The 27,548-nt window shown below is 38.2% G+C and overlaps 1 protein-coding gene across 3 annotated transcripts in view; it reads right to left on the reverse strand.

Moving 5' to 3' along the window:
* The window catches only part of LOC138161815 (histone deacetylase 4-like), a 135,658-nt gene that overhangs the window by 102,342 nt on the left and 5,768 nt on the right, over positions 1-27,548 (reverse strand). The window contains exon 1 of one of the 3 annotated variants that reach the window (XM_069088761.1): positions 1,796-3,653. The exons of 1 other annotated variant lie outside the window; for it this stretch is intronic. In XM_069088761.1, coding sequence (XP_068944862.1) covers positions 1,796-1,817 — 22 coding nt within the window. In that variant the 5' untranslated portion in view covers positions 1,818-3,653. Of the gene's footprint in view, positions 1-1,795; positions 3,654-27,548 lie in introns of those variants that run through there. One more of the 3 variants, XM_069088760.1, reaches the window with a different exon arrangement.

Below are 27,548 nucleotides of genomic sequence, written 5' to 3' on the forward strand. Positions count from 1 at the left end.
AGAGAGAGAGAGAGAGAGAGAGAGAGAGAGAGAGACAGAAACAGAGAGAGAGAGACAGAAACAGAGAGAGAGAGAGACAGAAACAGAGAGAGAGAAAGAAAGAGATTGATTTAGTATTCATTTCAGCAAAAGCCTATTAAGCCCTATCTATACACAGGGCACTTTCGGTATATTCTGGTGATACAAACACCATTCATTCAATAAACATTTATTAAGTACCTACTAAGTGCCTGGCATTGTGCTAAGCACCAGGGATAAAAAAGAGTCAAAAGGCAATCTCTTCCCTCAAGAAGTTTACAATCTAATGGAGGAGAAAACTTGCAAACAAGTCTGTAGCCAACACAGCATGCTATAGACAAGGATAAATAGGAAATATTTAAAAGATGGAAAAGCACTGGAATTAAGGGGGATTAGGTAAAGCAAAGGGGCAGCTAGACAGTTCAGAAGGTAGGGCCTGGACCTAGGAAGTCCTGAGTTCAAATGTAGCCTAGACACAGCTAATTGTGTGACCCTGGACAAGTCACTTAACTTCTGTTTGCCTTAGTTCACAGGAGAATGAAATGGCATATCATTCTGGTATCTTTGCCAAGAAAACCCCATTGACTGCATTAGTGTGATATGGTCCACAGAGTCACAAAGAGATGGACATGACTGAATGATTGAACAACCATGGGAAAAATGCAAGATTCTCTTCCCTCAAGGAGTTTCTATTTGTTTCACCGTGGGAAACCCAAGAAATGGCACTGAAAAATACACAGGAGGTAATTAGAGGAGAAAAAGAAGGTTACCATCTGGGAAGATGAGGGGAAAGCTTCCTAGAATCAATGGCACATGAACAGAGCCTTGAAGGAAGAGAAAGACTGGGAGAGAGAGTGTTGAGGATAGAGGGCATCCGAGGCAGGCCAATAAGCAAAGGAAGGAGATGGAGCTTCACATTTGGGTAACAGGTTCCAGCTCAATTGAGTTAGAATGTAGAGCAGAGGGGAGAGGAGAGGGGCGAGAAAGGAGGGGAGCAAAGTCTCCCAGGTCAGGCTGGAGTCAGACTGCCACCACTTACTGAGTGCTTCTAGAAAATTTTGTCTCATTCCTGAAGACAATGACAGTGTGGACACAGGTTAACCTGAACCTAAAACCTCCTGGTTATCTTACCAGAATGCTAACAGGTATCTTGCTATGCATGTATGGGCTTATGCTGTAATTTAGTTTTCAAAGTGAGTATGCCATCTCTCCAACCAGATTCTAAGCTCCTGGAGGCAATAACATCCGTAGATTTAGAGTGGGAATGGACTCTCGAGGTCCCCTGATTTTATAAGTGATGAAAATGAGGTCCATAAAGTAGAAGTAACTTGCCCAATGTGACCCATATGGCAAAGTGGTAGCTCCAGTTCTTTGTACAAATCTGGTGTTATGTCCCCTGAAACTTGCATGTCTTTTTTTTTTTTTTTTACAAATTTGAATCTTGACCCTACCCGTTATATAGCACAGTGTATATCAAATGGTCAGAGCTCCACCCCAAGCCAAGTCAATACTAAATGTTCACTGAATTTTTCAGATATACAAGTCACAGTTCTGTTGTGGTTTAATGCTTACAAGGTAGCTAATATCGATAGATTTTGAAAACATCATTTTGGTTCCTTTTTAAGGATCATTTTTCATTTCATCATGAGCACACGTACATGCACAAATTTGTACATGCATGCAAAACTGCAAACATGCAAGGCATACATATACACATGCACACATATCCAATTCAATGCTATGCACATGCAAACACACGATATACATGCATACATACATATGCACACAGATGCATACATCTGGATGCATCGTTCTCTGAAGACATTGTGAGAAGTTCAATGCATGACTCCTTTCATGGGGCTACAGTTGCCTCTCATTCACTATGAAAAGACATTCAGCCCCTGCAACAGAAATGCTCCCTCAAAATTTCTCAGGGTCCAGAAATAAACATTCTGGGATGTTCTGGGGTCCAGATGTGCAGATCATGTGATGGCATTTTTGGAAGGAGGGAGAAAGGAATTCAAGCCCATTTAACCCTCTCTTGTTCTCTGCATGTTGCCCCCTTTGCCTCCTTCCAGTCATTATCCAGAGGAGAGGTCAGCTGTTGGCCTTAGTTTCTAGCTTTTACTTCTTGAAATCTTCTGGCCAACTTCAGTTAGCAAAGACTTGTAGTAAAAATGCCAAAGAAGACTGTGTGGGGCAACCAGAGGCAGGGTCTGGCCCCAGAGCCTTCCTGTACTTTGACCGGAACAAAGTCTAAAGCCAATGGAGATGATGGAATACATATGTGTGTGCATTCAGCTCCCTCTCCACGCCACAAAGCAGAGGTCACCAAACTAGGCCATGGAGAGACATAGCCCCCCTCTCCTAAGAGTGGAGTTGTGAGTGGTGGGTAACTGGCCTCTTCTCCTATCAGTGTCCCAAGAATTGTCAATAAACATCTGGCTGGAATGTACCATTTCTCCTGTGCCACTTTGGGATATCTACCTTGACCATCCTAAGAAAAGGCTGGATCATTCACACACAGAGGTTTGGACATGGTCTAATGCCTGTTATTTGGGGTCATTTTACAGCAAAAAAAAAAAGAAAAAAGAAAAAAAGGCGATAGAAGGTGAGTCCATAGTCTTGACCACTCTGCCCATCTGACATTTCCTCTGAAGGTGATTAGAATTCTGGTCACCTTCAGTTCAGGAGCATAACTGGTGCAGGACCCAGAATGCAAGGGACTAGAATATTGGGAACTCACCAAAGGGAATGGGGGGGGGGAGTCTTGAGTGCTTAAAGAGGCAGCTTTTCTTTCGGTTGTTGTTGGAAAAATGGGAGTTTAAACAGCACATTTATTTCACTTTAATTTTGGAGCTGTCATACGTCAGCTCTGCAGCCCTGATTCAGAACACATGCAGGGTGCCTTTGAAGTCGGGGCTGCTTTTTTCCACAATGGCAGAGAGATACAAAGAAATTAAAGGGTGACCAAATCATGGACTGACCTTCTGTGCTCTCAATTTACCAATTGTGACTGAATTTCTTTTTTTCTTTCATTCATTCTTTCTCATCTCTTTCTTCCTTTCTCCTTCTTCCCTTCTTTTTTCTTTCCTCTTTCTTTCCCTTTCTTCCTTTTTTTCTGACATTTCTAACATACTTTCTCTCTTTCTTCTTTCTTTTTTCCTCCTCGTCCTCATTCTCCTCCTCCTTCTTCCCCCCCCCAATAAAAAAAAGTTCCATTGTGACATAAACTATTTTTCAAAAAAATCCTTCCAAACTTACTTGTCTACTTTGTATTTTTTCCCTTCAGTGCTGGGCACTCTGATTTGATTTTATTTCACTGGTAAAAATAGTTAAATATGTGGCTTTCTGGAATCAAGGAAGGGAAGAAACAAATCAGCCACAATTTGCTTCATGGGAGCTACTTGGGGAAAAAAAAAACCTATACTCATTCATATATAGGAGCTGTCAGTTTTCAAATTCTCCTTTCTAATGGTAGTTTTTTTGGAATGGAGCTTCACATAGTAGGATAGCTGAATGTCGACTATGCTTGCCTACTTTTCTAGTTCAGAAATGTGAATGCTTCAAAGGCTGATTATAAAAACTCAGTATTTAAAATCTGGTCTAGAGCTAAAGTTCACGAGTACAGCATAAATATATGAAGACAGAGATGAGAGAGAGACAGAGACAGAGAGAGAGAGAGACAGAGGGGGGGGGAGGGAGAGAGGGGGACAGAGACAGACAGAGACAGAGACAGACAGAGACAGAGAAACAGAGGGGAGAGGGAAGGAGGGAGAATGGGAAGGAGAGGAGGAGATGGAGGAATCTGAGCATTTAGGAAGGGCTACCTTTGCTCCAGACCTCCAGAGTAAGGAAGACTTCAAGTGCCAGCCACGAGTAAGAGCAGCCCAGCGCTGTGAGATCAGTGAATGGGCATTGGATTTGCACTTGGATGGCGTGGCTTTGAAATTCAGCCCAACCACTGTATAGCTGGGGTCGCTTTGACCAAGTCACTTCTCTGACCTCAGTTTCTTTATCTTTAAAGGAAGAATTTTGGACTAAAGGACTTCCGAGGACCCATCAAGCTCTCAGACAGGGGCCTGTATGAAGTTCTGTTTCAGCCACTTGACCTTTTAAAGCCCTAACTTACTGATTCATAAAATGAGTCCTTTCATCATTAAGGTGAGGCTCAAATGAATAACCAATTGTGAGGCACTTTGATAATGATGATGATAAGGAGGGGGAGGATGAAGATGAGAATGATGAGGTCTCCATGCATGTGAACATCCCTGTCCTCCAGAGTGTCTTGGGCTTTTTGTCCCCAGGGTTTTCTTCTATTTTTCACTTTATCTTCTTCTACGCCTTAAAGGCTGTAAAACACCAGGGAACGTCGGCCTCATAATTTCTTACTGCTCCACTGGAGAACTGCCACGCAGAGCTGTTCTTCTTGCACTTGGATATTTCTGGAATCGCCAAACGCTGCCAATGCTTTCTCTGCCTCCTAAGACTTAATCCAGGCTTTCAGTGCCCAGAACTAAGCCCCAGGGCAGGCGCCCTGTTTATATCTTAGCTTCACTCCCAAACCCTCAAAAACACAACTCAGAAAAGCCAACTTGATCTCTCCCCCGACGTTTCACCTCTTTTCTTCCCACAGCCCAACGATCCCCAAGATGGCCCCATGCCCTTCATGGAGCTCCAGAGCTTCACAAAGAAGGTGAAGGAAATATGGGAGCCATTCCCCAAAGGAAGTGGCAGTCAGATCCTACGATCTATAAGAAGGGAAGAGGGGGAGATATCCTGAGGAGAACATGGGGAAAGTATCCGAGGTAAAGGAGCTCTTGATGAAAATCAGGCTCCCAGTTTTTGACTGTATTTTGCCTGACTCTTATAAGAACTAAAACGTATAATTCAATTTCACTTCAACTCAACAAGCGTTTATGAAGGCATCTAAGTTCTAGACACTGTACTATATGTTGGGGAAACAGACAAAAACAAAAATAGCCCCTGTCCTCAAGGGGCTAACATTCCACTGGGGGAAACATGTTTAAATATTCACAAAGTATATGGAAATTAAACAGAAACTAGCATGTGATGGGGAGTGCAAACAGTTGGGTGGGCATGGTGAAGGCTCCCTGTAGGCCCCAAAGCTGAGCCCTAAAGGAAGGGCATTCTAAGAGTGAGAGGTGAGTTGAGAGAGTATGGGCAGAACCCAACAGACTGCACCAGCACCAGCCTACTGGGAGAGAAGTCCAGAGTTGAGAAGCAACCAGCAGCCTCACCCTGGTTTTGCTGATATCCAGCCCCAAAGCAGCAGGGCTTAGTAGTGACCCACTGCTCAACTTCATCGTTCCCCTGAGCGTTACCCCGTACATGAGATGGAGAGTCGGAAGGGACCCCAGTGCTCCAGCTTCCTCATTTTACAGAGAAGCTTTGGACCATGGAGGGGAAATGCTTTGTTCTTGGTCACACAGACATAAAGTGACAGAGACGGGATTTGAATTTAGGTCTTCTGACTCCAAACAAGTAGTAGTGGTTGTTTTTTTCTATTTCATATTCTCTCCTTCTATTCCCAGTATCTGTTACTTCTTGGCCATCCCTTCCAGCTAGATTATAATACCCCTTTGACATATATGATGCTTTACTTTTTTTTTCTTGGAGGCAATTGGGATTAAGTGACTTGCCCAAGGTCCTACGTCTAGTAAGTGTCTGAGGCTGGATTTGATCTCAGGTGCTTCTGATTCTAGGGGCTGTGGTCTATCCACCGTACCACCTACCTGCCTCAGTGGTCCATTTTTATAAGCTCCAGGAAACCCTATGCCAAGAGATAAATCAATGTCAGATTCTTCTCATGTCCTGGTGTAATTTCAGGCATATGTCATAAAAGTAAATAAAAAGATAAAATGTTCCTTTAAAAAAAAGGAAACACAATGTTTCCGTTTAGGTTATTACCTTAGACAAGAAATGCAATCATGTCCTTCCCCCTCCTCGAAGCAGTAGAATTGCTTTTTAATCCCCCCTCAAAAAAACTACAAAACTGGTCGCCTTCAACTGTTAACACTTGCCTTCTCACTAGACTCCCTACCTCCAGTCTCTCCCACTATTGTTCATTATCTACTCAGCTTCTAAAGCAGTTTTCTGAAAGTACAGATAAGACCAGATTGACCTCTCCTCTAGTGGTTATTAACTCATCTGCTTGGCATTCAAAGCTCTTCACAATGGAGCCCAGCTAGCTTTTCTGGCCTGCAGTCTCACTGCTCTGGGTGCTCTATGGCCTGGCGGAATTGACTTTTTTTAATTGTTCCTAATGCAATGTTGCATCTCCCACCTCAGTGTCATTGTATTAACTGTCTCCAGTGCCTGGACAATCATATCTCTTCATTTCTGCCTCTTAGAATTCCTTATTCCCTTGAAAACTCAGTTCAGGTGCCACATGAAGTTTGTCTTAATCCCACTAGTGGTTTATGGCTCTCCCCTCCAACCCAAATCACTTTGTATTTATTACAAACACACAACACGCATACATGCATACAAATGTGTATGTAGACATATTCATACATGCACATATGTTATGTATATGCTAGCCTCGCCTAATGGAAGACAAGCTCCTTGAGGGAAGGGGGTATTTAATTTTTGTCCTCTATCCACAAGACCTGGAACAATATCAGGTAGATAGCATATACTTAATAAATGTTTTTTGATTGATTCAAATTCATTCAGCAAACATTTATCAAACCCCTATGTGAATGAATGAATGAATGAATGAATGAATGAATGAATGAATGAATGAAAAATTGATTAAGGGCCTACTACGGTCAAAGCATGGTGTCAAACAAATGGTAGTTGTTGGGAGTATTAGCATTCATTGATTTTGAAAGTATCCAATGATACAAAGACTATAAATTTAGAAACTCTTTTAAGTGATTTTATTGTTGGATTAACAACAGCATATTCATATACTTAAATGTAAAAACAATTGAATGTGGGAGACATCTTCTGTAAAAGGCAAGCTCATTACATGTGCAGAAGGCATGCTGGCCTGTTTCTTATAATGAATAATTTAATGCAATGGATGGCTTGTGCGGATATAGATTTGTAATCTATCCAAGCGACTTGGCAGCTCTAGAGGGGGTCTGTGGCCCATATGATGGGAACCACTGCCATAGACCATCACTTCGGAGAAAGGAGGTGTCGAGTAGATTGAATTGTTTAGCCCCTTAAAGATGAAATAATTAGCCAATCAAAAGCCAATTTTCCTCTCCTTTTTCTTTGACTATAACATTAATTTCCAAATGGAAAAGATTTTAACCTCTGGTAGCTTAAATTCTGTGATTTTAACCTGAGTGACCCTCTTGAATATAACCAGATTTTAGATAGAGGAAATTAAGGTATTTTCTACCATATGCAATGTGGAAGAATTTTGGATCTGAGCTGAAGAAAGGCTGGAATAGAATCCATTTTCTAGGTATTCTCTATTTACAGACAGAATAATAACAATAAAGCAACTCCAAATAGCTCTCATTTCTAGAACACCTCCAGGTCTACAGAATCCTTTATAAACAGAATTTCAGGGGGTCTTCATGACAACCTTGTGAGATAGGAGCTATTACTATCCTGTTTTTACAAATTATGAAACTGATGCTCTCAGAAGTTAGAAGATTGGCTTGTGATGTCCCAACTGGTGACTAACAGAGAAAGATTAGAAGTGCAGCATCCTATTCACCAGCCACTCTGATTCCCTAGAACACAATGACTTTTTCATGTTATTTTATTTTCCCTTTAAAAAATGAACTTTCCAAATATCAGCTAAAATTGGCATCACATGTAGAACAGAAAGAGAGGCTTCTACATGAGACAGAGTTTTTCTTATGTACAGCTCAGCATGTTGGTCTCTGTAAATATGTCTCTATTGAGTAGATGGGCTGCCATCTCAGTGGAGGGAATTTGCCACGTAAGCCAAATCAATGCTAATTCTGACTTTCACATACTTGAAAGAGGACTCTGTAATTTGCTAAGATTCATATTCCTCTACCTGGCTTACCAAATTCTGTGCTTATTAGATTATCATGGCATGTAATAATAGTAGTCTTTTATTCCTTAACATTAGGTATAAAAATTCTTCCCAAAGCTGATGAATCATTGTAGTTAAAATAAAAATTAACTTTACAATAGGATAATGTGAGTGGGGAAAAGGGAAAGAAAAGTTATAGTTAAGAAAAGATATAGTTTTGATCAACTATATTTGCTAAGTAAAAGAGTATTAGAAGTGAAAAACTGAGAAAACAAATAAAAGATAGTCCAATGTTTCAAACAAGGGAAATAGACTGAGTTGATCAGACACAGAGAAATGGAGATATCATAATGAGCAGGGACAATTGATATTTTTCACTGGCCAAAAATGCAGTCCTCCAATATTTCTGTTCAGAATATATAAATACGGGGCAAAGGCATCAATGTGGACTTAGTGGGTGGAAAATAAGAAGTCCTTTTACATTGCTTATTCTTTGTTCTAATTCAAATTCATTGGCATACCAAGCTATTGGAATTCCTAATCATAAATCAATAGGTGTCTTGGTCAATGTCAGTTCCAAACTAAGACTTTTTTTTTCCTAAATAGACAATCTCCCCTCCCCACTCTGGGAACATTGTACCCATAAGCTATAAAGGGTTGGTACACCTCCTTTAACTACAACTGAAGAACCTGCCTTTGGCAGTTAGAGGCTTTCTAAATATTGCACACTAAGATACGAGAGACGAATTTGGGGTGGTCGCATAGAGATTACTCCCAGCAGCTGGAAGCAAGGGACTTTGCCATGCAACGATTTTGAGGTCAGTTCTCTGATTTGACCAGTGTGGGGAACTATCTTGACTAAGAGAGAAGTCAACCTTTCTATGACTTAGTGGAGAAGTCCTACTGAGTTATGTGAGATACAGAAAGGATAAATGGTTTGCCCAAGGCAACACAGATTTTAAGCATCAGATGGGGGCTTTAAACCCCATCTCTCAGACCCCATACATAGCACCATATTTACTATATCATGCTACTTCACAATTTGAGATAATTCTTTTAATAATAGAGTCCATTTAATGCTACTGTGGAAGATTTATGGGGGGACTGGACTTGGACAAGGGCCTCCAAGGATCAGAAGGCATGGGTGAGTTAGAATCTTTGTGGGAGGAAGTACTTCATTGACAAGATGACACATCCATAAATGTGTCAAAGTTTACAACATAAACTAAGGCCATTTAAAAATAGCTTCATGTTCTGCTTATCTTATCAGCTTGTTGTCTTTTGATGAATAAACAGGAATCTAACTAAAGATTTTCATAGAATAAGAAAAAATACAAATCAATTTCTAAAATACCCATGTGCAAGAAAGCAGTATGATAGAGAGTAATGGAACAATGACATTTCTTAAATGGCCCCTGTTTTTTTTTAAGCAATCAGGGTTAAGTAATTTGCTCAAGGTTAAACGGCCAGTTATTTCTGGGTGTGGTGCTAAGTATCTGAGCCCAGATTTGATGACCAGGTCATTCCGACACTGGAGCCGGTGCTCTTACTCGCTGAGCCACCTGGCCGCCCCAGCCCCTGTTCTTAAGAGCAATATAATGACAACAATAGAATAACATAAAAAAAATTGGGGGAGATACAGTCAAGTCAGGACTTGGGGAAAAACTTATAACTAAAAACTTGTACTAGTAAAATAGAACAAGAACAGATCAATGATTAAGATATACAACTAAAAAAATAAGAAATCTAGAACACAAACAAATTGAAAACTCAAAATTAAACAACAAATTGAAATTCTGAAAATGAAAAAGATATTTAAATATTGAAGGCAAAAGTGAATTAATAAATAAAATTAAAAGTTCTTTTTTTTCCTAAATTAGCAATAGTTAAATTTATTTTAGAAAAGGAAAAAAGCAAACCAAATTACCAGTAGCAAAAATTTAAAAAAATTTCACAAACAATGAAGAAGAAATAAAAGTAATTATTAGAATCTATTTCACTTAATAATATGCCAATAAAGTTGAAAATCTAAACAAAATGGATGAATTTCACAAAATATTAAATACCCATTAATAGAACAAGAAAAAAAGGGACTTACATAACTCAGTCTTAGAAAAGAAACTGCACAAGGCACAAATGGAACTACATTGGAATTCAATGAATTTACAAGTGAAATCTAGCAAACATTTACAGAGCAATTATTTCCAATTCTACATAAATTGCTTGAAAAGGAAAAGAAGGCATTCCTCTAAATGCCTTCTGTTATATAAAGATGGGCTTAATACACAAATCAGGGAAATTCAAGAACTAGATCACCAAGATCACTAATGGATAGTCATGAAAATGGTTTCAATAAAATATTATCAAAGAAAGAACAGGAATTGGACGTAATATTGTATTTGTAGCTTGATTTATACCAGGTTAGATTTATACTAGGAATCCAGAATTCATTATGGGTCATCTATAATCATAACTGATCATGTTAATAACAATAAAAATCATATGATTATATCAACAGATGCAGAAAAAGTTATGATAACATATAATAATCATCCTCATTAAAACATTAGAAAGCTTAGAAATGAAGAGATTTTCCCTCAAGATAATAAAAAAATTATCAATTTAAAACAAAGAGCCAGAATTATCAGAATTGAACATAAAGTAGAGGATTTTCCAATGAGATCAAGGGTAAAGCAAGAATGTCCATTATTACCATTACTATGCAATATAGTGCTTGAAAATGCTACTATAGCAATAAAACAAGAAAAATATATTCAGGGAGCAATCACAGGCAGAGAGAAAACAAAATTATCACCTTTTAAAGATGATATGATGGTTTATTTAATGAAAACTAGATAGTAAATTAATCAACTAATTGAAACAATTAACTTTAGCAAAGTTATACAATAAATCCTCATAAATAACTTACTTTAGTAAAGCTATAAAACAAACCTAAATAAATCTATGACATTTGTATATAAATTAGCGAAAACACCCAGCAGGAAGAGATAGAGAAATTAAATTCAAAATAACTAGAGAGAGTATTTTTAAAATGGGAATCTATATACCAAGACACTTGCAGTAATATTATGAACTTAATTTTTAAAAATACTCCTTGAAAAAAAATGAAAATATATTTAAATAATTGGTGAAATATTAATTGTTCTTATGTAGGCTGAGCCAAGATAATAAAAACTTCTAATACTACCTAGATAAATTACATATTCAGTGTTATACCAAAGTACCAAAAGATTCCTTTATAGAGTTAGAAACATAGTAACCAAATATTTACGGCAAAAAGAAAGGTTAAGAATCTCAAGAGAAATTTTTTTAAAATGGGAATGAAGGGGGTCTAACTACCATATCTCAAACTATACTACAAAGCAGTAATCATCAAAGCATTTTGGTACTGGTTAAGAAATAGAAAGGTTCAGCAGTAGAATGGATTAGATATACACTATATATAACCAAATGAACACAATAGCCTAGTCTTTGATAAACTCAAAGATTTTAACTTTGGGGGCAAGAACTCACCATTCAATAAAAACTGTTGGAAAAACTAGAAAGTAGTCTGGCAGAAATTAGGTACAAAACAACATCCCATGTAATCTAAGTTCCAAATGGATGCCTGTCTTATACATAAAGGGTGACATCATAAATAAATGAGAGGAACAAGGAAATAATTACCTGTCTGAGCAACAGATATGGAAAGAGTCTATTGACCAACCAAGAGAAAGAAATGACCACAGAAGATAAAACAATTTTTATTACATAAAATTAAAAACTTTTTTTTAGAAAGAAAAGAAATTCAGCAAAAAATAGGGAGGAAACAGGCAAATGGGAAAAAAAATATTCACGGCAAGTTTCTTTAACAAACATCTTATTTATAAAATAAATAGGAAACTTATTTAAATTTATGGTAAGAGTCATTGCCCAATGTATAAATGTTCCTGGGAAATGAATAAGTAATTTTCAGAGGAAGAAATCTATATTACCAATAGCCATATAAAATACCAATTCACTAGCAATTAAAAAAAGTGATAGATATTTTCCAGTTATATACAGATTTTTAACAATCTTTTTTTTTTAATTTTGAGTTCTAAATTGTTTTTCTTCTTCCTGTCCCTCCCCCATCCTTGAGCAGGTAAGGAATTTAATTTTAATTATACATGTGAGGTCATGCAAAACTTTTCAAGATTAGCCATGGTGCCAAAGAAAACAGACAAAAAAAAAGTAAGTTTAAAAAAGTATGCTTCAACCTGCATTCAGAGTTGATCCATTTTCTCTATGGAGGTGGATAGCATATTTGATCATTTGTCCTTTGTAACTTTCTGGGTTCATTGTCTAGATCAGAGCTGCTAAATCTTTCACAGTCGATCAACCTTAAAATAGCGCTGTTACTGGGTACTCTGTTTCTGTTCACTTCACTTTCATGAGTTCATATAAGTCTTCCCAGGTTTTTCTTAAACCATTCTGCTCATCATTTCTCATAGCACAATAGTATACTATCATAATTATATAACACAAATTGTTTAGCCATTTCCCAGTTAATGGACATCACCTCAATTTCCAATTCTTTGCCATCACAAAAAGATCTACTATAGATATTTTTTTCTACAAAAAGTCCTTTTCTCCTTTTTCTTTGATCTCTTTGGGATACAGACATAGTAGTGTTATCACTGTATCAGTTTTATAACCCTGTGGTTGTAGTCCTGAATTGTTCTGCAGAATGGTTGGACTAGCTCATAATCCCATCAAGAGTACATTACTGTACCGATTTTTCCACATCCCATCCAGCATTCATTATTTTCCTTTTCTATCATGTTAGTCAGGCATATGGTGGTATCTGAGTTCCTTAATTTGCATTTCTCTAATTGGTTTTGATTTTTTTTTTCATGTGACTATTGATAGCTTTTGGGGGCAGCAAGGTGGCATAGTGGATAGAGTACTAGACTTGGAATCAAGAAAACAGCTTCATGAGTTCAAATCTGGTCTTAGGCACTTAGAACTGTGTGAACCTGTACTTGACCCTCTTTGCCTCAGTTCCTCAACTACAAATGAGCTGAAGAAAGAAATGGCAAAACAATCTTCTAATATCTTTTCCAAGAAAACCTCAAGTGACTTCACAAAGTTTTGGACATGATTGAAATGAGTGAACAGCGACACATTGATTTCTCCTAAAAACTGTCTGTTCATATTCTTTGACCACTTATCAACTGTAGAAAGGTTATTTTTCTAAATTTGTCTTAATTTTTTTTTGTGTGTTGGAGAAATGATGCCTTTAGCCAAGAAAGTTGCTGTAAAATTTACCCCAGTTTCCTGTTTTTCTTATAATTTCGTCAACTTTAGTTTTGTTTGTACAAAAGTCTTTTAATTTCATGTTAATCAAAATTATCTATTTTACTTCCCATAATTTCCTCCCTATCTTTTTTTCCTAAATTCTTCCCTTATCCATATAGCTGAGAGGTACATTTTCCATGCTCCCCTAATTTACTTATGATATCACCCTTTATTTCTAAACCATTTGTCCATTTTAACTTTATCTTGGAATACAGTGGAATACAGTGCGAGATATGGATCTAGGCCTAGTTTCTGCCAATTTGCTTTTTGGTTTCCCCCAAATTTTTTGTCAAATAGTAATGAGTTCTTACTTCCAAAACTTAGTTCTTTAGTTTTATCAAATACTAGATTACTATGGTCATTTACCACTGTGTATTGCATACCTAATCTACCCCACTGATCCAGTACTCTTTTTCTAAGTCAGTATCAGATCTTTTCATGATTACCATTTCATAATAGTTTGAAAATCTGGACCTGGTAGGCTACTTTTATTCATATTTTTTTTATTGATTCCCTTGACATTCTTGACCTTTGTTCTCACAGATGAATTCTACTATGGTTTTTTTCTTCCCCCAACTCTATAAAATATTTTTTGGTACGTTGATTGGCATGTCACTGAATAAGTAAATTAACTTTGGTAGAACTGTCATTTTATTATATTGGCTTCGTCTACCCATGAGCTATTTAATTATTTTTCTAATTATTTAGATCTGTCTTTATTTGTATGAAAAAAAATGCTTTGTAATTGTGCTCATCTAATCACTGGGTTTGTTTTGGTAGGTAGGCTCTCAAGTATTTTCTATTGTATGCAGATATTTTGAATGGCCTTTCTCTTTCTATCACTTTCTGCTGGATTTTGTTGGTAATATAGAGAATTGCTAATTGATTATGTAGGTATATTATATATCCTGCAACTGAAGTTATTTTTTTCAAACAGTTTTTAGTTGCTTATCTAGGGTTCCTAAGTATACCAGCATATCATCTGCAAAGAATTTTACTTTCGCTCCCTCATTGCCTACTTTATCAAATTTCTTTTACTTCTTTTATTGCTAATGCTAGCAGTTCTATTGAAATAGTAAATAATAGTAGGGATAAAGGACATCATTCTTGCTTCACTCCCAATTGTATTTGGAAGGCATCAAGTTTATCCCTGTTACAAATAGGATTATTTTGGTTTTAGATAGATGTTACTTATAATTTTTTTTAAGCAATTAGGGTTAAGTAACTTGCTCAAGGTTACATGGCCAGTTATTTCTGGGTGTGGTGCTAAGTATCTGAGCCCGGATTCGATCCCCCAGGTCATCCCAACACTGGGGCTGTTACTTATCATTTTAAGAAAGGGTTTCAATGATTCTTGTGTTTTCTAACACGTTTAAAAGGGATAGGCTGTATATTTCATCAAAGGTTTTTGCAGTATCTATTGAGATGGTCCTATGATTTTTGTTGTTATTGTTACTTATATTTTCAATTATGCTGATAGTTTATCTAATATTGAACAAGTGCTGAATTCCTTGTATGAATTCCACCTGTTCATAAAGTATGATCTTTGTGATTTATTGCTACAATCTCCTTGCTAGCATTTTATTTAAAATTTTTGGATCAATATTAATTAAGGAAATTGGTCTTTAGTTTAGTTTAGTTTTGTTTTTTTTTTCCTTTCTGTTTTTAGTATCCCTGGGTTAGGTTTCAGTACCATATTTGTGTTGCAAAAGGAATTTAGTTGGGTTCTTTCTTTAACTATCTTTTTTCAAATAGTTTCTATAGTATTGGGATTAACTGTTCCTCAAATGCTTCTCTCTATTTGATTGTGAGGATTTTATGTCCTAATACATAGTCAGTTTTTGTAAAGGTGCCATAAACAACTGAAAGAAAGGCATGCTTCTTTCCATTCCCTAGAGGTTTTCTCTAGAGGTCTGTCATATCTAAATTTTTAAAGATTCTAGTCATCTCCTTGACTTCTTTCTTATTTATTATATGGTTGTGTTTACCTAGTTCTGAGAGAGGAAACTTGAGGTCCATCAGTAGTATAGTTTTACTATTTCCTCTTGTAATTCATTTAACTTTGCTTTTAAGAGTTTGGATACTATGTCATTTAGTGCGTATGTGTTTAGTATTGATATTGCTTCATTATCTATGGTTCTATTTAGCAAGATGTACTTTCCCCACTTATCCCTTTCGCTATGTCTACTTTTGCTTTTCCTGTGTCTGAGACCATGATTGCTGTCCCTGACTTTTTACTTCAGCTGAAGCAAAAAGATTCTTTAGACTGAAGTGTCTGATCTCCAGTCTACTCTAGTCTCTGTCACTCTTTTTGAAATGTACTTGTAAACAACAATGTTAGATTCTGGTTTCTGATTTGTTCTCAACTTCCTTTTCATTGATGAGTTCATCCCATTCACATTCAGTTATGATTACTAACTGTGCATTTCCCACCATCCTATCTTCTTCTCCTTCTCCTTCTCTCTGTTTTTATCCTGTCCCTGTCTATTTTTTCTTCTGACTCCTGCCTTTTTTATCTCCTTTTCCTTTTGTCACCCCACCCCTTTCTCTCATTCCATTACCCTTCTACTTTGCTAATTGGTAAGACAGATTTCTATTCCAATTGAGTATGTAGACATATATTTTCCCTCTTTGAAACAAGTTACATGAGCATGAGGTTGCAGCCCTGCTCACCCCACCCCCATTTTCCTTTGCATGGGAATAGCTCTTCCTCTTTCTCATGTATTCACTTTTTGATATCATCTCAACATAGTTGACTCAGTCCTGCAACCTGCTTCTATGTAAAGTTCTACCATTGCCCTAATAATGATAAAGTTCTCAGAAGATAATGTATCATCTTTCTTTATGAGAATACATATAGCTAAAATTGATTGAATCCCTTATGATTTCTCTTTCATGAATAGTTTATTATGCTTCTGTTGAGTCATGTATTTTACAGTCAATTTTTCTGTTTTACTCTTGATTTTTTTTTAAATCAGGAATACTTGAAAATCCTCAATTTCATTAAATATTCTTTTTTTTCCTTTCAAGAACTATACATAGTTTTGCTCGGTAGTTTATTCTTGGTTATAATCCCAAATATTTTGCTTTCTGAAATATTGTATCCCAAGTTCTCCACGCCTTTAATGTGGTAGCTCTCACATATTGTATGATCCTTACTGCAGCTTCAGGGTTTTTTTTAGTGGTTTCTTTCTTCCTATTTAAACCATTTTATTTTACCTGGGATCTCTGAAATTTGGTTATAATATTCTTGTGAGTTTTTATTTTGGGAATCCGTTCAGGTGGTGATTGTGGATTCTTTCAATTTCTAATTTATCCTCTGGTTCTAGGATATCAAGACAGTTTTCCTTGATAATTTCTTTTTTTTTTTTGAGGGGGGGAAGGCAAGGTAATTGGAGTTAAATGACTTGCCCAAGGTCACACAGCTAGTAAGTGTGTCAAGTGCCTGGGGTTGGATTTGAACTCAGGTCCTTCTGAATTGAGGGCAGTACCATCATGGAATGTTAGGAAGGAGTTCTATTTTAAGTTTCAGGCTTTGTTACACTGCTCTTTTCAGATTTAGTTCTGGGTATTTGAATGTTTTCATTTTTTCCAAGGTAATGTGATCTGGGGAGAGATAAGGTCAATACCTTCTTTGTCTACACTCTTGTCCTTGCACAAGAAGCGCACATGATCTCTTGGAACCAGAAATGATAGTATTCCTCAGTGTCCCTGATTCCTTGGGGCCAGAAGCAATACTGCATTTCTAGGTTTCCACTTTTTCTTGACCAAAAGACTTCCTCTCCACCCTTGAATTATGAAGTGGGTATAGACAATGGAGTTACTAAACAGTTTCCTCTCAGAGTTCTCACTCTCTCTTTCCCAAAAGTACTCTTTTCTGCCCTTAAACTGTGGCTCAGAACGGGGTATAGGCAATAGGGTAGATAAATAGCATCTAGTCCTGCATCCAGTACGTGGTGCTGTTTCTAAAACAAGGGTTCCCTGTGATTTCTGATGAGTATAAAAATAGACCCTCAGAGTCTCCTTAATTCCCATTTCTCTAATTATTGGTTATTTAGACCTTTTTTTTTTAACACCCTTCATATGGTTACTGATAACTTACATTTCTTTCCTTAGAAAACCACCTGTTCTTTTCAGAAGAAAAAAAATTAAAAATCCTTCATATAATCATATGAAGGAATACTCTAAATCATTGTTGAGAGAAATGCAAAATCAAACAACTCTGATATACCCCCTCATGTCTATCAGATTGGCTAACATGACAGAAGGGGAAGGTGACAAATGCTGGAAGGGATATGGAAAAATAGGGACACGAATTCATTCTTGGGGGAGTTGTAAATTGGTCCGACTGTTCTGGACGACAACTTGGAACTGTGGCCAAAGTGCTATCAAACTGGGTATGCCATTTGACCCGGCAATATCCCTGCTAAGTCTTTATCCCAAAGAATTCAAAGCAAAACAGAAAGGACCTATATGTGCAAAAAATAGTTATGGAAGATATGTTTGTGGTGGCAAAGAATTAGAAATTGAAGGGGTATCCATCAATTGAGGAATGGCTGAACAAGTGGTATATGACTACGGAAAAGGGGGGCGGCGGCAGGGAGTGGTTCTAGAGGGGTCTGTGAAGACCTATATGAGCTGATGCAGAGTGAAGTAAGCAGAACCGGGAAATTATTGTACACAGTATTATAATTATCAACTGTGAAAGACTTGGCTACTCTAATCAATGCAATGATACAGGACAGTCCCAAAGGATTAATGAAGGGTGCCCTCCACTTCAAGAGAGAGAGATTGGATGAATGCTGAGTGCAAACTGAACTATATATTTTTCATTTTACTTTTCTTGCTTTTTTTTGTGAAATGGCTAATGTGGAAAGAAGTTTTTCAGGTTTTCATATGTATAATTGATCTCATATTGCTTGCCTTCTTAATGGCTGAGAGAGGAGCTGGAAGAAGAGAATTTAAAACTCAAAAAAAAAATTTCAATGTTAAAAATAAATAAAAAGTATTTTTAAAGAAAAGAAAGAAACCTACCAATTCACAGGCTTTGACCACTTGCCAACTTTGAAATGCATCTTTTTCTTGTAAATTTGAATCAGTTCCTTATTTATCTTGGAAATGAGGTCTTTATCAAAGATAATGATGGCCAAGCCTTTTTCTTAACCTAGTGAACAACTTAATGAGTTGCCTTTGGTGCCAGGTTAATTGCTTGCCCATGTTGATGCAGCTAGAATTTGTACGGGTGGCACTGCAATCTTTATGACCTTAAGGCTATCCCTCTCTTCATGAGCTCACCGGCACTTCAGTGTAGGGTGGATTGGGGTGTGGAGTGACTGAAGGCAAGATGGGGCAAAAGTGGGGAAACTCCATCTCCCTACTAGAATTTTCCTTCTCATTTTGTAGATGAGGCACTTGAGAAGAAGAGCTTCATTCAATTAAATTCAACAAGCACTGCTGAATTATTCAAAATACCCCAAGCACTTAACTCCCATTGCTATATATATGTAGGCATCTCACTTTTAACATAGGCAGAGTGAATTTCCTCACTGAGAATTCCTTATAATAATGAAATCACAGATCTGGTCCAAAATTTAAAGATAAGCCAGGCACTGTGTTGGAAATCAGGACAAAAAGTTAGAAAGGAAAGCACTTTCTGCCCTCCAGAGGTTTCCATTGTGTTAGTGGAATTGCTTTTCTATGGAGTTAAATGACTTGCCCATAGTAAGGACTGACTCTAGAACATGAAACCAGGTCTTCAGGTTCCCAGGGCAGCATCTTTCCACACCCTATGGTGATAAAACCTACAGAAAACAGGAAACTTTTGCCAGGTAATTTCACATTAAATATTTTGAAATAAAATCTGTTTTAAGGAAATCTGAGAAAACATCTGATTTCCCTCAAGATTTTTTCCATTTGTTTCTAATGAGGCTCTTTGGATTCTGCCCATTGGTCTGTTTACTCTTATCAATTGTTTTCTATTGTCTGTGGGCTCGTCTATTAGGGATGATATATTATGAGAGTAGGCCCACACACAAAAATAATCCGACTCTTTTCATTAGGAGAGAAGCCTTGCTCCAGGCAAACCCATAGGGAGGGACTCTTGCTACTCACTTTTGTTTCAGTCAGGTTTGAAGCCCTGAAAGGCCTTTCCTGCCAAAGTCTCATTTTTCTCTTACTGGTTACAAGTGGCCTTCTGAAGGTTGGCTTCATTTTTCCTCTGATGGATATCCCCAGGATGATTCTCCTGAGGACAAATTAGAGAGTTTTTGTCTAATCCCATCTTTTTTGCTAAATGGTCCCAGCAGTGAGAGGAAACTCTTACTAAGATTTTATTTAACCATTCAGAAATTCAATTAAAAGTTCCAAATTGTTAGGGAAAGTAACATCAGGGCATTTCACTGACCAGACCAGTTATTTCTTTTTTTCTGTTAGACTTATAACTGGTCAAGGCAAAGCAAGTCTGGGCTAGAGAATTAATCAATTATTAAGTATTCATTAAGGTTTTTTTTTTCTTTCTTTGTGTCAGATAATGTACTAGTCTCTCAGAATATACAATAGACAAAAATAGAACAATCTTTGCCATCAAGGAGTTTCCATTCTATTAGGAGAGACCATGGCACAGATTTTGCAGACGAACATCACACAGATGGTAATGGAGAGATGCAAAGTAGCTGTGAATCAGCTACAGCAAGTGATCATGGAGGAACTCTAAACAAACAGAGGCAAAAGATGCCATCAAAGGATTATATAAAAAGAAGAGAAGCCGGTTGGTCATGTGACAAGAGGGAGAGATGCCAGGTGGATGGTCAGAAAGGTCTACTGGTACCTTCATGATGTTGGAAGAAAGAGGAGAAGGTCATTAGCAAGTTGAGTTCTGTTGTGAACTTTTGGGCGGACATGGGTAAGAGTCCCACAGAATGAGCATCGCATCACTGTCTACATCATGGAAGGGAACTTCCCACGGGGGTCCCAGAGCCATTTACCTGCTGAAGCATCTGCAACGTATACAAAGTAAATTCCAAGAAAGCTTTGAGATGGATGATATTAAGAAAGGTGGAGTCTTGAAGACTCATGATCTGGGTTTTAGAGGAAGTGAGGGAATCCAAGAGGCAGAAGGAATGAAGATATGCGTGCCAGGCACAGGGATATGGTCAGTGGAAAGGCAAAGACATGGAAGATGGAGTCTCACATGAGAGGAAGAGAGAGGAAGCCAGAGTGGCTGGACTCTACAGTTTGATAAGGGACACAAGGAATAAAGAGGCTGCAAAGGTAGGTTGGGTCAGATTGTGAAGGGCTTCAAAATCCAAATAGACTAGATTACATTATACCCTAAATGTAAAAGAGAATGGCCACTAAAATTTCCAGAGTAGTGTCCTGATCAGACCTACATTTTAGGAAAATCACTGGCATTTCTGTGTAGGATGGGTTAGTGTGGGGAGTGACTGAAGGCGAGATGGGGGCTTGATCTAAGATGGTGTTTCTATTAGTGAGAATGTGCCCCATGCCAGATACTGTGTATGTACAGGTGACAATGTCTGCAAATCACAGTGTTAGTGAAGACAACACAAGGGCTGTAAAGTTGGGTAAGTGGAGTGCAGGGGGGGGTATGGTGATCTTGATAGACAGAAGGAAGTTCAAAAAGGAGAAGGTGTTGGGGTAAAGCATAATGAGGTTAATTTGGTGTGTGCTGGGTTTGAGATGCCAAGAATTTAGGTTTAAAAGATTCAACAGGTGCTTGGTGATGTGGGACTGAAGCCTAGGAGAGAGATTAGAGGTAGATAGACAGATCTGTGAGTCATGGGCATAGAGATGGTAACTGGACCCATGGGAGCTGGTGACATATTGAGGTGGGGGAACAGACAGACACAGAGAGAAGGAGAGAAAAGAGAAAGAGACTGAGAGTTACAGAGGAAGAGTGAGGGGCAGGGAAAAGAGACAGAAAGAGATACACAAGAAATAGAAGAGAATAAGAGGCTAGCCACAGGGCTTCTCCTGTACCATTGGTGTGACTCAGTGCTATAAAAATGCAGGAAAGCTGGAGACTATATTTGCCCCATTTCATCACTGTTTAACTATATCGCTTTCCTTGTCATTTCATAGGTCCATGGATAAGAGTAGGAGAACTTACAGAGATAAGAAATTGAAGTAATATAGATGCAGAGAGATGGGTTTGGGACCAAGACAAATATGTCACAAGCACGGGTGGACAGCCCAGGACCACAATGTTAAGCAAACAATTCACAGGGTAAAAATAGCAGAGAAGTGAGAGATATTTTTTTAAATTAACCAAGTGGTGCCTGGGGCCTTTTGATTCAATCAATAAGCATTTCATATTTATCTGTTATATGCCAGGCATTGTGATAAGTTCTGGAGACACCAAGATAAATTCTGATTGGCCTGAGCAAACACTGGGTGAATGGCATAAGAGCATGGATCCTTGGACTAGGGCTTCAGATCTTTTTGCAATAAATCGTACTAGTCAGGGAGTCCTAGAACTTGACTTGGAAGGGACCCAGAAGGACATCTAGTCCGATCTCCTCTTCATACAGTTGAGGAAACTGAAGCCCAGCCAGGGGAAGCAGGTCTAGATTGTTATCAAGTCTGGAGCACACATGCTCTGATTGCAGGGCTGCTACTCTTTCTTTCTTTTAAAAAATTATATTTTTCTTTAGTGTTTTAAAGTTTTTCAAACGTTCTAGTGAAGTCTTTTTGTTTGTGTCACAGTCATTTCCAGATAGAGATGGCCCTAATGCCACATAGTGACTGAGTTTGCCAGTCTATGCATCTACCTTTCCATGCCCAAAGTACCCCCCCCCCAATCTCTCCACCTCTTCTAGGGTCGAGGCAGGTCAATACAATTGCTGAGCAATTGACTTTGGTTTGGTGTATTTTCTCTCCATTACTATTATCCCTGTCTAGTTTATGCTCCTTGCTCTGTTTACTTCTCTCTGTATCAGTTCACAAGTCTTCCCCTATTTCTACAAACGCCTCATTCTCGACACACCTATACGGTAAGAATCTTACATCACTTTCACATGCCCTAGTTGGTCCCGCCATTCTCCGAGCAACACACATTCATTTTGTTTCTATATTTTTGATTTCTAGAGCTCTTTCCACTGCATCCAATCTAGACCCCACTTTGATCTATTTCTACTGCTACCGATGAAGACCCAAAAAAGGCCATTAAATGGGACAGAGGACAAAAGGGATTTGAAGAGGAGGGGAGTTTAATTTTGCCATAGTAGGCCATCTAAGAAGCATGGAGGAAGGGAAAGATCCTTGAGAAATAATCACTATATTATGTCCTTCAAAAGAGACTGTATCTGACCTATGGCTACATCACTTCCTTAGGAATAAAGTTTTTTGGGAGAAATCTCTACAGTATTTTATTAGAACATGATTGATGTCACACATCTCAGGGTTCTTTGAAAAAAAAGTTGAAATGGGCCACTAGAATGCATTTAGTTGGGGCAGCGAGGTGGCACAGTGAATAGAGCACTTGCCCTGGAGTGGAGGACCTGAGTTCAAATCCGGCCTCAGAAACTTATCACTTACTAGCCGTGTGACCTTGGGCAAGTCACTTAACCCCAATTGCCCGGCCTTCCCCCCTCCAAAAGAGACAAAAATCAAGAATATACTTAGTTTTGCTGATAATAATATGTGCTAGTGTGTTGCTCCAGAACCTTAAAACAGATTAGAGCAAAAGCCCAATTTGTTGGAGTTGGGGGCAGGATCCAGTCAGGACATTTGATTTAGGGCCCATCTCATCAGGCTATGCAAAGCGTGCACAATTGTCCTCCAAAGCGCAGGGTGCTACATCACTAGCCTTGCCCTTCCAGCAGAACCTGAATTTGGTGTGTCTGGGTTATGTCAATAAGCAGCCTCTTTCTGCTTTTATGGGGGTGCTGTTCTTATCCTCACTTCCGGCCTTAGGGGATTAGGACATTAGTAGCCTGTGCAGTCTTCCTTAGTCGATTAGTCGGGATTGTCAAAGAGCTCCATGGATTCTTGTCCTGGAGAGCTCTCCCAGCAAAATGCCTCTTCTGGCAGAGCCTTCTTACGCTGCCCTCTTGGCCATGGACTTCAAATGCTCTTGGCCGCAGGTCTAGTCAGACAATAATCCTTAATAGAACAGAGCCAGAGCTCAGCCTGACCAGGCAGACAGGGCATCTCTGAGCTTGGCTGCTGTGTGTTTAGCCCCATGGGGCAATTGGGGACCATGTGTCCTCAGGGCATGCTAAATAATCTTTTTTCACACTGTCCCAGTGTTAAGTGCACTTCATACCCCATTGCTGGCCCAGTAGGGAGTCGCCCTAACTCCAGGGGGATGTTCTCAGCTTGTTTACTTTCGGTCCCTAAAAATTATGAGCAGTCTTAGGACACTAACATTCAAAAAGGTAACCAGCGATAAAATGAGAGGAGTAAAGTGTGCTCATAAAACGTATTCTCAGAGCATAACGGCACTACCATTTCCACCAAATGCTAACATTACAGGATTTCCTTAGTAAAAACTTGGGCAAAGATTGGATATTCTTCTGCCTGCTCTGCCTACCCTTTCTACCTTTCTATTTCTTTGGAAATATCTGTATATTGCACACATGTGTGCTAAGCCTCTGGTTCAAATTCAAATCCAGCAAACACTTATTAAGTGCCTACTATGTGCAAAACACTGTGCTAGAGACTGGGGAGATACAGATATAGAAGGACAGATGAGTATATACATATGTGTGTGCATACATGTATGTGTGTAGATATATACATGTATGTAAATATACATACATCTCTATATCTACACATGTATAAACATGTGTGTATATGTATATATAAATGCGTATGTAAATATAAATGTATATATAAATCAAGTAGTGCCTAGAACCTTTTGAATTCAATTCAATAAACATTTAATAATCACCTGTTACACGCCAGACATTATGATCAATTATGGAGACACCAAAATAACGTTCAATTTGCCTGAGCAAACACTGGGTGTGTAGTGAAGCCAGGGATCAGAAGAACATGGATCCTTGGACTAGGTCTTCAGATCTTTTTGTAAAAAAAAAAAATCATACTACTCTCAGGGTTTTAGATCTTGAGCTGAAAGGGACCACTCTGTATAATTGGATAAACCACAGAAAGATAAAAGTAATTAAATAATAGTCACTGGTCTCAATGAGTGTACATTGGCAGGACAGCAACATGGTGATTAGTCAGAAACTGTATGCAGAGAAATATGACTCTGGAGAGTGGACGATGGGCGCAAAGCAAAGCTGTAGCTAAAACACTAGGAAGCTCTGAGGTTGGAAAGAACACTCTTTCAATTGGGGGGAATCGAGGCAGGCATCATAGAGGACATGTCCAAGTGAGATACATTCTACAGCATAAGCAATAACCAAATGATGAGCTCTCCAGGGCCTCCATAAAGGTTTTTGTCTCTCCTTGGTGCTGGAATAGAAGGACATATTTGTGTCAAAATGAAATCATTTCACATCTTGAAAACAATCAGGGTTGATCTTGGGTTTTATTTTACCCAGTGTGGTTGGAAAAGGACAAAGAAGTCTGACCTCAGACAATGACCCTGCCCAGATCACTTAAGAAGTCCTGGGCAGCTTTAATAGCAGGAGTGAAATACAACCTCAGTCCCGACGTCTACGCTCCCTTTGAACTTGGGGCATCCCCTGGACAGAAAGCTCCTGACTCCTCTGATTAGTTATGTGGTGCCAGACCTTCAGTGGCACTTAATGAAGATAAGTTTATACCTCAGGATTTTAAAGGAGATGGGGAACTCAATCTGCCCGGCCAAATGGAGCGCTTTATCAAAAGCCTGGTAAAATTTGGGGGAAAAATTATTGACCTTTCCCTGGGGCTTCGTAAGGGGAAATTAGTCACCATTGTATATTCTGTAAGAGAAGACCTGAAAACCTTAAAAAAATGGCCTTCTGGTGCTTGAAGGGGAACATTTCCATGCTGGATCATAGACTAACCAAACTCAATTTAGTGTTCTCTGTTTCATTGATTTATTGATTAATTCAATCATTAAATAAACTTTTGTTACTATGCCTGAAAATCTGGCTGGCAGATATTTGGTTTAAACCAATATTTTACACAATATTCCACAATAAATTGGAAAATAACATGGAATTATGCAAATAAAGTGACCAAAATTCCCATTTGACTTAATGATTCCATTACTGATCTTATACCCTAAGGAAGCCATTGAGAAGAAAAAAGTTCCCATACACACATACATATTTTTGGCAGCACTTTTTGTGATAGCAAATAGCTGAAAACAAAATAGATGTCCATTGATGGTGAATGGCTAAACAAATTGTAGCACATTTCAACTGTGATGTGAGGAATTGCTTATGCAATTAATACTGAGAAGCATGGAAAAGATCTATAGGAACTGATGCAGAGTGAATTGAGTACTGCCAAGAAAACACTATGCCGTCCAGTAGGGGATGGTAAGATAGATACCAAAAATATCTATCAACAAGCATTGATTAAGTGCCTTTGTTGTATAGTTGTTTCAGTCATGGCTGACTCTTTGTTAGCCCATTTTGAGTTTTCTTGGCAAGGACACTGGAATGGTTTGCCATTTCCTTCTCCAGCTCTTTGTACCAAGGAAGAAACTGAGGCAAAAAGGATTACATTATTTGTCCAGGGTCACATAGCTAGCAAGTGTCTGAAGCTGGATGGAACTCATGAAGATAAGTCTTACTGATTTGAACCCAGTGCTCAATCCAGCACACCACCTCACTGTGAACAGCACCAACCTAGCTGCTATTAAGTGCTTACAACATTTTAATTCTTGCCTTTATAGCATTTTATATAATTTATATTTTAAAAAATTCTAGAGAGATAGTGATGAAACCTTTAATTTTACTGCTTTAGTGTAAAGAAAAGGTAAGAAAACTCTCTCTAAAAAGGACCCACATGTACAAAATATATTTGTAGCAGCTCTTTTTGTGGGCAAAGAATTGGAAACTGAGGGGAAACCCATCAAGTGGGGAATGGCTGAACAAGTTGTGGTATATAATTGTGACAGAATAGCACTGTGGCTTAAGAAATGATGAGCAGGAAGATTTCAGAAAAACCTGGAAAGACTTACATGAACTGATGCTGAGTGAAGGCAGCAAAACCAAGAGAACATCGTACACAGTGACAGCAACACTGTGTTATGATTATCTATGATAGACTTAACTCATCTCAACCATTCAGCGATCCAAGAAAATTCCAAAAGACAGGTGATGGAAATGTTCACCACATTCAGAGAAAGAACTATGGAGTCTAAATGACCTTTTTTGTTTTTTCTTTGTTGTGGTTTTTCCCTTTTGTTCTGATTATTCTTTTACAACATGACTTATGTGGAAATATGCTTAATATGATCATACATGTATAGCCTATATCAGATTTTCGGCTGTCTTGGGGAGGAGGAAGGAAGAAATATTTGGTACTCAAAATTTTACAAAACAAGAATGTTGAAACTATTTTTACATATTATTGAAAAATAATTTTAAAATACTATTAAGGAAAAAATAATCTCTATCTATCAATGTAAGTTAGGACCTTCTCTGAAACCAATAGTCTTTGAGAGATGAACACTGAGAAGAAAAGTGATTTCCCCAGGGTCAAACAACCATCATTTATCAGAGGCAAGATTTGAAAACAGGTCTTCCTGGCTTTGAGGACAGTTCTTTCTATGATATGCTGACTTTCAGTGGGATATTCCATATTTTATATTAATAATATGGGGTGTCATAGACACTGATTTAGATGATATAAATTAGCCTGGGACAGGTATGTAAAACGACAGAGCCCTCTGCTTGGCCTATATCTCAGCTGCTAACACGATGTCCCTCCCCTTCCACTGACCCCATTGCAGAATCTTAGAGTTGGAAGAACCTTAGAGGCCTCTTAATTCCCTAGATTTGAACAAGAATCTCTTCCATAGAATACTCAACCAACAGGTGGCTATCTAGCCTTAGACTAAGACCTCATGTGAGGAGGAACCCCCCACTCTCAAGGAAATTTATTCTGCTTTCTGATATTTCTAATTCTTGGGAAGCTTCTTTCCCCCTTAATATCAAACCTAACTTGACTTTTTTGTAACTTTCACATATCACCCTTAGCTCTACCCAATGAGTCCAAACAGATACAATCTAATCCCTTTTCTACATGTTACTTTTACTCTCAGGTCCCT

The sequence above is a fragment of the Petaurus breviceps genome, unplaced genomic scaffold, assembly GCF_028583685.1.
Source record: "Petaurus breviceps papuanus isolate PSGF00001 unplaced genomic scaffold, PetGlider_PUasm1.0 185, whole genome shotgun sequence".
NCBI classification, from domain to species: domain Eukaryota; kingdom Metazoa; phylum Chordata; class Mammalia; order Diprotodontia; family Petauridae; genus Petaurus; species Petaurus breviceps.